The 16,127-nt window shown below is 34.9% G+C and overlaps 1 protein-coding gene across 6 annotated transcripts in view; it reads left to right on the top strand.

The window, feature by feature from the left end:
* Positions 1 to 16,127, top strand: part of KCNMA1 (potassium calcium-activated channel subfamily M alpha 1) — a 510,592-nt gene that overhangs the window by 382,981 nt on the left and 111,484 nt on the right. For all 6 annotated transcript variants that reach the window (XM_062580642.1, XM_062580641.1, XM_062580640.1 and 3 more), the window contains 2 exons: positions 1,641 to 1,750; positions 10,821 to 10,889. In XM_062580642.1, coding sequence (XP_062436626.1) covers positions 1,641 to 1,750; positions 10,821 to 10,889 — 179 coding nt within the window. The remainder of the gene's footprint in view (positions 1 to 1,640; positions 1,751 to 10,820; positions 10,890 to 16,127) is intronic.

Below are 16,127 nucleotides of genomic sequence, written 5' to 3'. Positions count from 1 at the left end.
CCTGAGTACAGCTCTATCTATTGTAAAATCAGCATTGTCATCTCTTTACACAGTGTAGATTGAGCTTTGGGAAAGGCTGGGGATATCAGTAAAAGAGAAGTTTTGAAATGTTTAAGAGGGAGAGTTATCTAAGTCCATTTAAAATCAAGTAGTATTTGGTACTTCAACATTTGAAATAGGTTTATAAATCAGTACCAATAGCTTTCTAAAGAGAGTATCTTCTCATTCATTGTGTGGCTTTTCATTAGTCACTCTCTTGGTCTTTACATCTAAGCTCGTTATCTTTTCACTTTCTGCTCAGTAAGATGAAGACCAAGGCTACACTAATAGTGGAACTAGGTGTTTCCTTATTTTTATTGAAAAAAGTAAAATACTGCTTTTAGACCAAAGCTTTTAAGATAGTAAGCATTTTAACTTTAATGTGCCTTAGTTCAGAAAATGATCTCTCAGTCTTTCCCTTTACTTCTGTTTCTTTATTTACTGAGGCTAACGAAGACATGGTAATATTAAAAAGCAGTATATCACATTATTTTTGTAAGTCTAATGCAATTGCATGTTTTGGCTACTCTTACACACACATACAGTTCATCATACATACCTTTTCTGGTGCTGTGTATAATTCTTGCAAATACAAAGTTCTCTGTTCCCATATAACATAATTAGCTGATAAAGTCAAAGAGGTAAATATATGCAGGAATATCTCTTTGTGGTTGAAATTCTTCTATTTTAGTGTGATATGATAAATTTGGAAGCAAATGTTTCATGGAAGATACGTCAGGTTGCATGTTTGTGGTGGTCACCCCGGTTTGCCTAAGAAGGCCACATCTCCATTCAGGTTCAGTTCGGATACCCTAATATAGGTGTTTGGTGCCATTTGAGAGGCCTTAGAGTGTCTGAGCCATAAGCCTCATAGTTGTATCATGGGATCTGTAGATCCCAAGACAGCAGTCAGAAGCTTGATGGGATTGCCCGGGCATCTCAAATATCACTAGAAACTCCTGGTTAGGTGAATACATTGGGCTTTTGATGGTAGTTCGGTAGCTAGTAGTTCTGGTTGTTGTTTTCCTTGATATCTTCAAAAGTAATTCAGCAGCAAAGCTGCTCCTCTGCTGCTGTCCCAAAGCACTGACAGCCCTTGAAAAAAATAATTTCAGTATATCCATTTCTCATGTTTCCGTAATAGTTATGTTACTGCTGAGAAGAGCAGATTTTTAGAATTTCAGATGTGTTTCAGATACTGTTCAACTTTAAACAAGGTGAAAACAAATCAAATGTTTCTAGAGAGACTCAGATAACAATGTAAGGCAACCATTTTAATGGAGAATTTTCAGAAAGAGAAAGTTGAGACACTCTTTCCTCACGCTTTCCACACCCTTATTTCACCTCATGCTGAATGCCCTTGCCAAGAACTGAAGTATTTTATTTTTATGTAGGATATTTAATTTGCTAATTACATAGACTCTCTTTTTCTGACATTCCATGAAATTCTACACAAATAATTATATTAATTGCCATAATGTAGAAGTGATCTACTAATTTATATTTGTTAAAAATTGATTAGTGTTTAAGCAGTTGTTTATATATTTCAAAGAAACTTTTGGTTTTACTCAGAACTCTGCATCTGTGTTTCTTTCCCTTAGATTGAGGAGGATACGTGGCAGAAATACTATCTGGAAGGAGTTGCAAATGAAATGTATACAGAATATCTATCTAGTGCCTTTGTGGGTTTGTCCTTCCCTGCAGTTTGTGAGTAAGTAGAAATATATGTTAATAGGAATAATTATTTGCCTGCTCTCAAGTTAAATCAAAGGTTTCCATAGGAGACATTCACACTCTGTTACAATCCTAATATTGTTGCTGCATCAGGTGGGATCCAAAAAAAGTAAACATTAAAGCAATTGCTGCATGGAAGTTTTCCATTTTAATGCCTGTTCGTAGAAGTGATTTGGAACTAAGTGATAATAAATGAAATCCTAGATATTTTCAGTGTTGAACAAATTAATGAGTAATCCACTCAAATTGATTTATTTATTTGTAAATGCAATCTTATTGTTTCTTCTGATGATTCCCATTCTTTGAATAGTATTTGGCAGTGTCACCATCTTGGCTTATGTCCCATTTCAGGGAAGTTATTCATTAACTGAAGCAGATGTAATGGAGTTATATATACTGTAAGTGATGTGGCATCCAGCATTCTATGGAACTGGTTGCAGTACACTTTTAACAAATGAAACATATCGGAGAAAATATATCTGTTCTGTAATGAACAGAATATCTGAATATCATGCCATAGCATAAGCCATAATACTGTGTTATTTCCAGAAAATCCTTATTTCTCCTAGAAACATTGTGTTAGAGAGATGCATGTGCACAATGTTTCTAGGATAAATATCTTTTCACAGACATAGTCAGGACAGTTTAGCACAGTCAGATTCCCTCTTCTGTTGATACTGTGCTCTATCACAGCCATACCAAGAGGTCCCAACAGAGACTGTGGACCACTTTTTCTAGGGCCTGTTCAGAGCAGAGTCTGTTTCTTATTAGGCATTTGATTGATGTCTAACTAGATAACACAGAAAAACTTCTACAGACTCCATTCTTAGAGCAGGAAATAGAGGAGGAAGCAAGATAGTATCTTGTATGTAAAGCAGAATGGCTTTGCTTTAATTCCTCTCACTTGTGCCCTTTCCTGATTTTTGCAGTGTAGTATAGGTTATGGCATAAGAATGAGGAAAAAAACAACTGTTAGGTAAATGTTAGCAATTAGAAAATCTGGCTTTTTCTGGCATATAGCTAGCCCAGAGTCAACTCTTCAGTTTGCTGATAGATTGAAGGGACTCACAGTCCATCTCTCCACTGTGTTAACTAGACTGTGACTGGGTAATTGAGGGAAAATGTTTATTACTGTAAGCAGAAACCTTTGACTGGGTATCAGTAAACAGAAAATCTCAAAAGATACTCTAGAATTGTATGTTATACTCAGAAAGGGTAATATGTCCTATTTGCACCAATTAGAATAATGAAAACTAAATCTTCCTGGCAAAACCATTGTCAAAAACAGCTGAGTTTTCATGAGTTCTAGAAACTTGTGACTGAGAATGTATTTGACATAAAGCTGCCTTTCATTTAACATAGAGCTGAGATAAAATAATAAAGAAAGGTCATTTAGTGAGATTATGAATGTCCCAAAATGTTGTAACTCTCTTCAAGCATTTGATTATCTAGAAGCTTAATTACCTGTGTTTTTAATTTAAATTAAATTCTTTAGTTTTAAATTAAAGAAAAAACTGTAACTCAAATTTATCAGCAGTTTGGTGATACTCATTTCAGGTTATTTAAAGCACAGTGACAATTAAAAGGTAGTGTTAAATGTTATGTATCACTGGATTTGGTGCATACGTATTTTCATTGCAGTAAGAATTGGCTATTCGGTTTCCAGCTGACACAAGAAACAGCAAGAAGTGCTTTACACTGGTTTGCGGATAGGAAATAAAATCAGTGGACGGTCTTAGTGTGGTCAACTACTTACAAAATGTAAAAACCTTAAGAAAAGTTTTTCTAATCTAGCTTTTAAAATTCATGTAGTTGATGACATTTTAAAAACTGTAACTGAATGAGATGTGCTGTTCCCTCAGGTTATTGGTCTTGATTGCCGGTCTAGAAACCTGACTCTTTGGTAAATAGGCTGTCATTTGGTTTAGACAATAAGCATAAATAGGGTGCAGAAACAGCTGTTATTTTACTAGAACTAGGACACACAGTGTTTTAGAAGAATTTCAGGCTTTTGACTTCAACACAAAGGGGAAGGGTGAGACTGACATTGAAGTAGCAGCGAGTAACAGTTGGCAAGTTTTATTTATAACACTATTTGTGTGTGTGTGTGTGTGTGCTATGTGAATATATTCTCACAAATATATTTCTAATACATGAACATAATTTATATCATTCTGTGCCCTTGGTTCTTCTTGGACCAGAAGTGGATGATGCTGAGTAAAGAGGAAGGTGATCTGTGTTCCTCTTTTCAAAGCGCACGGTCTTCTAGTGGGCCTTACAGTGATGATTAATGCCAGGCTAACGTCCATCCAGGTTCTTGATCTACCATTCTCCACACAAAAGTTTTCCTAGTGAGGGCTGGGACATGCCCTATGGATCCTCACTTGACCTAGTAGTAGAAACAGTATATGAAAGGTGTCCATGTCTTTTAATATATGTTAGATTTACTATTGGTTCTGATTTTGAAGTCGTTCATTCAGTCAAGTGTCATAGCCATTTTTTGATATGCAAGAAAGCTCTGCTTTTGCACTGTTTATTGTATCATGGTTTATATCATGCTGTAACCATGGCATATATTCCCATGATAGTCATGATGTTTTCTTTACTCTTTGATAACAGCCCATGTTTGAGATGCTGATCTCGGATGTCTTAGCAACATCACTGTCCTGACAAAGGAGAATTAAGCTAGCCAAGTAGGGGACACCCAGCATTTGTCTTCAGTCTCTAACAGCTCCCGGGCAGATAATTCTCTTTGGAGTCTATTTGCAGTAGTACCACTTCTCAGTCTGAGACTGACTCAAAACTAAACCAGAGTCTTTCACAGAACAGGATATTATGGGCTACCTGCCACTGTCAAGTTCGTGCTTCTGTCATTGGATAATTCTCTTCAGCTAGTTGGTTTCTGTCTTATCTCAGAGGATGCAGTAAACCTTAGTCACTTTTGTACTTTTGAGGCTGAATCCACACATACATCTGTTGCAGTTTGATACCTCTCTGAAGCAGTGAAGCTGTAGTTTCAGTTGGTAGCAGTTATATTAGCAGCTTTTTCCCATATCCAGGATGTTACTGGCAGTTGCAGACGTGTCAATTTTTAGACTTCTCAAGCCTAAGCTCAGGTAATGGCCAAGTCAACCTGTAGATTTACATGGTTTCAAATGAAGCTTCCCATCTTTTGACTTCATCTGAGTATCCTAGAGAAGCCTTTCATATTGTACACTATCCTCCCAGCTCTCTGAGAAAGTCTGCTTTGAGTCTGCACAAAAATGGCCGACCATCCCCACTACTCTCACCCAACCATTTAGGCACACGTATGAGCCATCAAGGTGCAAACATGAAAACAGAGATTTTAATTCCTCCTGTGCTTCATAAGTTTGGCCCAGTGGGATAGCAAGCCCCAAGTACAAAGTTCAAAGTAAATGAACTTCAGTAAGGAGTTTAGGAAGTTGACAAGGATGAAAAGGCTGCATCAGTAGGAAAGTATCTAGAGATCAGCATGGAGGCCTTAGAACTTCCCAGTTTGTTCTTTTTTCTCTAGTTAAAATTATGGAGGCTTATGTTACCATTAAAAATTCAGCAATTACCAACTACTTACAACACCATAGTTTGCCTATCCTTCGTACCTGCAATAGTTATAGCCTCAAGTATAGTAGGTTAGTAATTACTGGCCAAATTCTGGTTTATTAATACAAAACTCTGTATAAGCCTTACAGCTATGTTTCCTGCTCCTATCTAAAAAATAGCTGTATAATATTAGCTAATTTTATAAAGCAAGTGTGACTTATTTGTGCTTCGATTCTTCAGTAGAACTCCTGTGGGAACATTTCCCTTAATCACTGTTCTTACTCCAATATTTTTATGTTTACTAGGAGGCCAGAAAGAACAGTATAATCATAGATCCTTATTGGAGGTTAAGAGCTCTGTGTTGACATTTCTTATGTTCATTGTTTGCCTAACAGACTGATATGTCACCAATGAGAAACAGTTAAATATTCAGCTGACTTTCTCACTACCCTCCTAGTAATGGTAGTGGTATTAACTACTATGAGCAGCAAATTTATTTGTTCACCTGTTGTTTCTTTTGTCAGCTACCATTGAATGACTTGAACTGGTACAAACACTTAATTTCTATTAAATGCCTGTGTGTGTATTTATGTAGGGAGCAACATGTGTGTAGAGACTGGCTTATGTTACTGTATTATTATTTACGTAATGACTTAGCAAACCCCTAGAATAGAGCCTGGTCTTTATCAGGATCCACTCATATTCTCTATATGCTTCTGTACTAAAAAGTATGCATGGTATTCTGTAGTCCCTCCAGATGTCTACTTTTTCCACTATATGAATTACTTACTGTTCTTGTAGCAGTCTTGTTCCAGTCATGTTTTTGTTTTTTTAATGGTTGTATTAGATCTAAAGAGTGCTCTGTCTCTTTGGACTGCTTTATGCAGACCTAAGCCTACTTTGGTCTTTTTTATTTTTCTCATCCAATCTCCTGGAACTTAGTAGGTGGCTTTTCCACCTGTTCTGATTCTTTGGATGAGCCTGTGCTATCTAGGTCTCCTCTCTCCAACAACTAAAAAGTCTTTGTCCACTGCCATGCGTAAATGATAGTCAGCAAAGGTATTGATAAAAACTTTCTTAAATCTATAGAACAGGTGCATAAAAGACACCTACCAAAGCCTCAACTGCTGCCCATCATAGGGCTAATAGTTCGTTCTTCTGCTGCTACACTGTTGATGGGAATCTAGCCTGCTGTAACCTCCAATTAGAAGAACATTCAAAGACTGGGGGACATGCACCTTTTCCAGATATTCCCCATGATGAGCTTACACAGATAAAGCTGCCTCATATCATCATTTAGCAAAGCACAATAAGAGATGAAACCTGCAGATTATCTTTCAGAAACATCAAGGAAATGTTTACTGAAGTACTAAAATATATTTGAAATGTTGCTGTGCAGATGCAGTATTCATTGTTTAATACTTTTCATCAGTTTCAGATCTGTCTCTGATGCATCTATTGGAACCTGACTCTGTCTAAAGAAATAAAAAGTTGCATTTTTCAGTGCTTTTTCAATAAGCATGAAGAACATTTTCTGCACATTGAATCTGGCAATGGATATTTCTTTGCAGTCAATGATTCATCACCTGTAAAATATAAAAGCTAATTGTGTTTCATTTTATTGTTGAGATGGGGTTAGACCTGAAAAATAGCTTGAATATGTAGTATCCGTATGTAGTGGAGACTCTGGTTCTGGAAAATTCTAATCTGACATGGAACTGCTAGTGCCCACTTGGATAAGGACTAAACTTTTGCTAGTGAGGTTCATTTTTCATTATGTTAATGATTCCATGAGCTCAGTGGATTTACTCCTAGTCTACATCAATGCAAAATATATAGCAGTCACAGATCCAGAAACAGCTGCACAATTACGTATGTGCACACACAGCCATACTTTTTGACTCTTTATTTGCCTTTTAGGACTTCTTTTCTTTTCTCAGGTTTCTCAAACTTTCTTTGTTCTCGTTTTACAGTTTAACAATAAGTTAATAGTCCTATAAGATAAAAAATAGGATAAGTGGAAACAATTGCATTAGTAGTTAAACACTTCTTGAATAAATTTTCCAGGGGTGGTAGCTAAAATATTCCTCCTGACGTACATAAAACTACAGGAGACAGCTATTGCAACACCTTCTGTTGTTGCTGTATTATGTATATGATAGATTTTGTCCAGTGGCTTTATATCACATAGAATTTCTAATTTCACATTTGTTAGCCATGAGACAGCTTTGTTCCACAGAATTCACCCTTTCACTGTTATAAAGGGGAAGATCTATTCCTTCCTATAACTTGACGTCTGCTTTTCTGTAGCAGAACTAAAAGGTTCTGACATTTCTAAAGAAAAAGTAGAAGTGTACATAATGATCTAGTAACAACACCTGTAAAATAAACCTCAAATACTGTAAGAACACTCCCCAAAACCCTGCTAAACAGCTTTACACTTTAGACTGGATTTTTGCCAGTTGCATATGTTTCCAGATTAACTGATTCTAAATTTAATAAACCACGTTAACTGCAACGATTTTGAATATTGCTGCTCCGTAGAGGTAATGTACCTGAATCTGTCATCCTTTGAACTCTTAAAGAACAGAGCATACTAGTAAGCACAAAGGAGAGACCCTGTCTCCACACTGCTTTAACTTCAAGAACTGAGCATAAAGAGTAGTTTGAAAGAACCAAAAACAATGAATTTATAAAATAATTCCAGTACTGTACATATTTTTCTCAACTTGAGACACTGCTATACATTTCTTTATCAAGAATGATATTTTTCCATGTATTTTTCATTAGATGAATAGTGACATAATTTATCCTTTATCAAAATATTTATGATAACAGCAGCAGAACCAAGGGATGAAAATAGACTGAAAACATTTTTTTTTTCCTCTGGACTCTTGTCTAGTCCTATGTTGAAAGTAGTCCCAACAAATAGATTATTTTTTCTGAAGGTCAGTTATAAATTATATGTAATGTAAAAGCTTTCACTCTAAGAGTAATACTTGAAAAGAAATAATTACTATGTAGTAGATTTTCTAATTAAAATTCGTTATGTACTTGATACGGCATTCAATAACTAATAACTAATCAAGATTATATCTTCATGTTTTGCTACGTGAAAAAAGGAGGGTGATAATTTCTTTAAATTTGTCATTATCTCAGTACTGTCATGTAAAAATAATACAGCAGGTGTCTATGTCTAATTTATGCCAATGACCAGTCAAGAAGGCTGGTATAATGGCATAACCAATTTATTTCTCTCTAGGTAGATTGAAACAGTTGGATTCAAATTCTTAAGAGCCTTTGCTCATGAACATCTGTGTTCATCTGTACTTGGCAGATGATACTAGCAGTTAAAAAATAAAATAGAAATGAAAGCTTCCCATACTGTCATTGACAATTTTCTTGGCCTCTGCATAATAATTACTTGGGATAGAAAGTGTTCTGTCTTCTTATTACAATTTTTTTTTCAATGGATCAGGGAAAAAATATCAGGATAAGATCTTTGTCTGGCAAACGAAATGCATCATTTTCTTTATTTTCAACCCAGTATCATCCTCGTTATTAAGCATATCAAGCTGAATTTGAAAAATACTATTAAATTGTAAGACTTATTTATCCTGTTGTTTAATTGCATGTCCAAGTTCATGTCCAAGTAAGCCTATTTATTTTACCATATAAATGTATTTTAGTTTTTCTATAGATGGGAGTGACATACTCAAACCAATACAGAAGGGCAGTATAATGCTTCTCGCTTTGTACTGTGTTTTTGGAAGGCATATATAGATTAGCAAATACTGCACAAAGAGATGCAGGGATGTTCAGTGTATTTCCTCAAAGAATGTAGTTGGTCAAAATAAAAAAAAAATAAGTTTAGAACTCCTGGCGTTCTTGGCTAATAATACCGTATTGGGAACCATAAAATTATATTATCTTTTTATGACAGATGCACAATACTCCTAACAAAACATCTAGAATACCCTGCTATCAATGTCCTTGAAAACTGAACGTTTTTTTGAAATAGCTTTCATTTTCCTGTTAATATTGTGTGAGGTGATGGGCTAACCAGGAACTGAGTAGCTGTCAGGATTTTGTCTGCCCATTTCTGGCATTGGCCAGAAGTGCTGGAGTAGGCACTCCAGCTGATTCTGAGTTTTAGTTGATTCTGAAATAAAGGTAGATGAATCTAGCACCTACCTGCCTTCCTGTGTTACCTCCCTGATATTAAGCTACCTCCTGCCTCCTAAAAGGTGGAGGGGATGGATGTACTATACCAATCTTCTGAAAGGAAAATTTTCAAGAAAAGGATTCTGCTCAAATATTACATTTCAAAAATTAATGCAAAGTAAATTTCATTGTATATATAGATATTCTGATATATAACACACTGCTTCAACATTGTCACTCCCCCTACAACGATTTTTATTTCATCCCAAAGAAATAGCAAAAGTGAACCACTCGCAGTGATTTCTGAAAGTTGTTATAAAAATGGAATATTGTCAGCTCAGCTGCCAGTTCCTCGTTTTCTGTCAAATACGTGTGATGCAAAGTCTGCAGCATGTTGTTCACATACATTTCAAGAAAATAAATATTACAGAAACACACACAAAGATGTGAATAACACTGAAGTAGTGAGGTTTGTATAGCTACGCTGAGCATACAAAGTTAGTGTGATATGGCAGCCCTCTAATTGTAAAGGTCAGCCCTGCAAGAATTCATGACGCATTTATAGTACAGGAGGCAAGTAGCATTGAATGTACTTACACTTCAGTGGCAACATTGGAATGCAGATGCTTCTCAGTTATTAAAACAAAATTGATTGATTTTGTTTACTCTCACGATGCCTGTCTCCTGGAAGCAAATGGTACTGTACTAATTTGCAGCTCTGCAAGCCTATTAAAAATATCACCCCTGAGCTGCATTAGTAAATAGCCCCTCACATAGACATTTACAACTATAAAAAATACGTATCAAAGTATCTGCATATACCTTCCTATATATTGGTCAGAAATGATTTCCAGTTTTGCTGTTGCTTTGAGGCAGTAGTTGATGAATACTTTATTTTTAATAGTTTACTGTGGTTTTAGATCAGTACATACGCATGGTCTAAGGAACGTGTGGTACAACCAACATATGGTTAATTTCTAGCAGATATTGGAAAAAATTCCTCTAGACAGCCGCAACAGCCAAATGAAGGTTTTATGCTGTGTGTCATGACCTTTGTTATTACTGCTTAATTAGATTTAGTAAAGTAATACTGGTGATTATGCTAGTGTTGTAAACTTACGGATTTTATAGTTTTATGAAAATGTCTGTTAATTGCTTTCAAAATAGAAAGACTTTAATATATATTCTGTGTACACTTGATTGAGAAGTGTGAAAAGATACGAGTAAAAATTTTCAAAGAAAATTCGTACCCCACAGTGATCTCTACAAACGAGATATTGGTTGTGGGGAAGGACTTACTCTTGGCTTCTTTTCTTCCTTAGATTGGTGTTTGCGAAACTTAAGCTCTTAATGATAGCCATAGAATACAAGTCGGAAAAGCGAGAAAGCAGGTATGTATGATTACAAATTTTGAAGTTTTGGAATGCACTGTCACAAATTTTGCTTTTTAGTTTTTCAGAATAAACATAGCTATTATATTTCTGAAGCATTTCAGACTATAATTAGCATGCCTCACATTAAATGCATTCACATAGTACTGAAAGGCTTTTATTTCTTTTATTTCTGTCATACTCTTCCTCTCCAAAATTAATTAAAGACAGAATATGTAGTAGAAGGCAGGGGTAGTGTTACATGTATCCCACCTCCAGAAGTGCAGTTCATTACTTACATGAAAACTAACCTAATTCAATATCGGATAGTCTGTCTGCTCTAGTCAGTGCTTCTACTAATTTTACTGAACAAGAAAAAGTGGAACATAGATGTGATACCACAACCCATTATGACTATGTGTGTTTTTCAAAATAGTAATTTCATATAAATGAATCTGGAAGAACCACTTTACACAAGCTATAGGAGAAACAGAAATATAGGATAAACATAATAGATGTATCTTACGTGTTCTAGCAAAACTTGTGTATGTGAATAGCGAGATGAAACTGGAAAAGATTCATTTACCCTTGAAATTAAGATTGGGCTGATCTCTTTCTTCATCTGAAAAGAAGAAGAAATTCCATGATTACAGTTTGCAAACAGGAAAAGAACTGTTTCTTGGTATCATTTTCATACACAAGTTTGTAAGAATCCTACTGTAAGTTAAACCAGAGGCAGGACTCTAACAACTTGTCCCTCCATGCATTTACGTGATGTTCATTTCCATATAACAAAAATGCTGTAAACATGCTCTGCAAGTATGTCAGCAACATATGGAGGGATATGTAATAAAAATCTGGTAGCAGTGACTAAATTTTTCTCAGTTGAAAATTATGTTCTGAAGTGCTATAGTAAAACTGAAACCCTGTATGTTAGATCATCTAATTATCTAATTACCTAAACTTATTGAGGACTAGTTCTCAGAGGAGAACCAAGTCAATCATGGGAGCCTATGCCACTGTTTCTGACTTTTTGAAGGCATATTTTAATGTTTATTCTCATGTGTGTTCATTTTTATTTATTAAAAACATCTATAAAACCTATATGGGGCATTTGACACAAAAAATCTAATATTATTACTGCTTATGAGAGTATTGCCCTGCCCTGCACTTTTTACATGATTCTTTGTTAGTGATAAGTAATATGTGAAGTGGTGTACGTGATGCTAGATATTCTTTTTGCTCACATTGTGCTGATTAAGAAATCCTTTTTTTTTTTTTTTTTTTTTTTTTTGAAATACCAGATTTTTATAATGTTTTCAGCTCCCATGGGCTCATCTGAAAATAATTACTCTTCCATTGAATGACCTCATTCTGCATTAGCTGATGTAAAGCAAGCAAGTAATTGTTCTTTTATCTCTGAACATTTTAATCTAGGAAAAAAAAAAGCAATAGAAACAGGAGTGGTACTATTTACCAGATTTGGTATTTACAATGTTTACAAATATTTGGGTTTTATTGGTTCCCCTAAAGAACTATTATTCAACTTTAAGCTGTCATTACTTTGCTTGTCATTTAGTTACATAAGTGCTAATATTACAGTCTTCTGCAGTAATAACAGATAATTCATGGCTTCCATATCATTCTTCACATTAACTTCAGTGGGATTTAGATTGAGTTCTTAATCACAAAATAATGCAGAGGATACCCCCCAAAATAGCACAGTGTGATAGAATTATATTCCTTACATAAAGCCCCATAGGTTCAGAATAAATTGATTTGTAGAACAAAAAAGCCTAAAAATTGCAGGAAGCAATACTAATGAAGGGATGCAGTTGGAAATTTTATGAACATATACATATATATATAAAACAAGAGAGTATAAATAGATGTGAATAGATAGTCACATCTTCTCATAAGCGAGGTCCATGCCGATATCTGCTGGTTTTATTAACCAGTGATAATTTGTGGTCACTGTTTGGTGAACCACAGGGCTGCTTTGCCTGCATTTTGCTAGGATGTTCATGGTAACTATTTTGTAATGACATGCTGCATGTCTTTACTGTTCTATTTGTCCCTGTGCTCTTCAACCCAAAGTACATATTTGTGATTTGCTGAGCTGGAGCCTTTTAGTCTAATCAAAAAGGTAATGAATAAAACTTCAGTTTCTCACATTTTAGGCATACTTGAGTTTCCTTGCATCTTACTTAAATTAAAAGAATGGGGGGGTCAAGATAAAAAATAGAATAACATAGCTTACAAGTACAGCTGTCATAGAATGTGATTTATCATTCACCAATTAATTTTTGTTGATGCTGACTCTGGCAAGATTTTATCCTACTTTGGATCTTCAGTTCTTCATTGGTAACACTTCATAAATGTGAAGGGGAAACAAGATCTGATGCCCTTTTTTTCTTTCACTCTTTATGAGTAGAGTGACCCACAGTAGAAATGTACTGATCTATTTTACGATTACAGATTGTTTTCACATTTTGTAGAACTCTTGAGAGGTTTTATCTAGTTTACAATTTATAGCAGTGATAACTATAAATAAATATTCAGAATAATATCTAGATGGCAGCCTTTTCCAATATAGCAGAGGCAGGTCCAGAACCAGACAAAATTTTAGAAATATTCTTTCTACATGAATGATGAGGTCTTACTTCTGCCCCTTTGAGGTCTATCACTGTTTATAATATAATATCTATATAAGTAAATTAGATACCTGATCTTTTACTTAAAGGAGTTTCCTTTGAAGATTAGTTTCATCTGCTGTCATCACTTTACACTCAGAGCTAAAGCCAACCACAAAGTGAATTCAGAAGTGCGTGCAGCTCTCAAAAGTGTAATGTGAGGGGATTCTAGATCTTTATTCCTCTTTCTAAATCTTTTCAATGTTAAGAATAAATCCAAGTACCAATTCAAGTCAATGGCAAAATATTCATTGACTTTGTTAATGTCTCCATTACAGAAAGACAAAAATACTCATTTTTAGGCAATCTCCTAAATTTTAGCTTTTTAAAGCTTTGTAATTTGCAGTCAAGTTGTGTTAATTCTACCACAGGGAACTGAGATCAATAGCAATTATAAATCATCAGAACTCAGTTATCAATAGCTGAGCTTTCTGCTCATGTTGTTTTTTATTTTTAGTCTTTTCATGAATCCTAATAACACTACTGAAAGCACTAAGCACAAACTAATAAGTTTGAACAATATTAGATTGTTAATGCACGAGCATTTTATGATTTTACAAGATTGCTTAAAGACAGAATTTAAAAGTGCTTTTAACTAAGAGTTTTGCAAGCCTAAATGTAATAGTAATTCATATATATGGTATATATAAAATCATTTTCATATAATAGATGAAATATTTTCAGTATGATTCATATCTATGATCTTTTATGCAACCATTTCTCATCAAGATACCTTAAAATTAGTTAAAGTAGCTATAATTAGATTTATTTACATTTATATGTATTTTTAATCATATTTAAATTAAAATGCAGTTATTATAGAACCTCTGAGTGTACAAAATGTGACTAAATTTAGTGGGTTTCTGCCTAACTCTGAAGATCTGCACTCAAAGAGTTCCCCATCACAATATAAATTGGCCATTCTTTCATCTTTAATTAGCATCTGTGAATATTATAATCATTGTTACTGAGAGCAGGAAGTACTTCTAAGTATATTTCTGTGTCTCTTATGCAAACCAAATACATTAGTTTAAAAAAGGCTCTTAGTCCATTTGTAGGAATGTTTCCTTTCTTCTATAGAAAAAAATGCTTTAGTATAAAGCAATATGGACAGCATCAACCTGACAGTGTCCTAGCAGAACTTACTGAAAAGACAGCAAAAAAATCAATTGAAAATGCCAACATTTAAGACCAATATCTGAATTCCCTTTCAGAGATTTTTGCCTTCCTTTTTCCCTTTATCTTCCCCCCCAACCACATGACTAAGCAAGAAGGAAAGCGTAATCAGGATTCTTCCTTCCAGCACCCTGTGTTTACTCCTCTTGTTAAATTTTCTCTTTGTCTATCCATTTATTTGTTTTCATTCTCAGCAGAAAAACCTTTGAGCCTTGGAGACTTTTAAATAAAGGGTTTTTTTGCTTTTGCTTTGGTGTCAGTTGATTTCTTATCAAAGTGTTTGATTTGCAATTTTTTTCTTGTCGTTTGCAGAAGCCGAAAGCGGTATGCCCTCTTCGTTACCTTTCCTTCCAACCTCAATCCTACCTCCACTCCTTCTAACTTCAGGACTAATTCCTTGCCAAGAACACAGGAAGATAACACCTTTGTCTATCTTTCTCTGTATATCTGTACATATATATATATATTCGTGTGTGTGTGTATATATATATATATATATATGTATATTTATATATGAGCCCCCAATCTCAAAAAGGAGGGAGAATAGCATTTTGTCTCTCCGTTGGTTCTTGTGACTCATGCACTAACTTCTTTGCAGGAAATAAAAAATAAAGCAGGATAAGTTTTAGGACTTTTTTTTCCCATATAGCTCTATTGGTGTATCAGATGATTACATTTGAGAACCAGACTTTACTGTTAACATATCCCTTCCTCTTTTTGTTCATTTGTATTGTATCGTGACGATGTATATTTCGTCTTACTGGCCCTTGTGCTGCCATGTTGTCTCCATATTCACACCTTCATTGATATCCTTCTTCCCCCAGAGTCTTTCTTCAAAACACATCTTACAGTACAGTAGCTCATGGTCTCTTGTAGTCCTACTTTCCATTAACAACTATCAAATGCCTGATTCTTTGCATTGCTGATCCTGTTTTGAGCCCAGTTATTCATGATACTGTACATGTTAGAGCTTTTGTACCGTTCCAGTGAAAGTACCATGGAGAGTTTGTACTATGTGTTACATTCATTTTAATGACATTTATTAAGCTTACTTATGAAGGTGTTACTCAGTGTGTGCGTTTCTCAATTTTATTTTTTTCTTTGGGGTGGCATGTTTTGCATTTTATTTTGGTACACCATGCTCTGAGCCCCTCTCTAGTTTACATTCCATTTTGCTACTATTCATTTGAATAAAATAAGTAAGGCACACTCTTCCATATCCTCTCCTCTCACTTCCTCACTTTCTTCCTCCCTTTTTTTTCCTAATTGCTTATGCCAGTCTCTCTCTCTATCTGTGGTGCTCTTCAGAGACCCATTTCATTGTCCAGATATTTCAATTTCTTTCTTCATTATACTGTCCAAACTTACTTTCCATGTCTGTTCTGTTGCG

This window comes from Rhea pennata, chromosome 7 (assembly GCF_028389875.1).
Source record: "Rhea pennata isolate bPtePen1 chromosome 7, bPtePen1.pri, whole genome shotgun sequence".
Classification (NCBI taxonomy): domain Eukaryota; kingdom Metazoa; phylum Chordata; class Aves; order Rheiformes; family Rheidae; genus Rhea; species Rhea pennata.
This window is presented reverse-complemented; position numbering and strand designations above follow the sequence as displayed.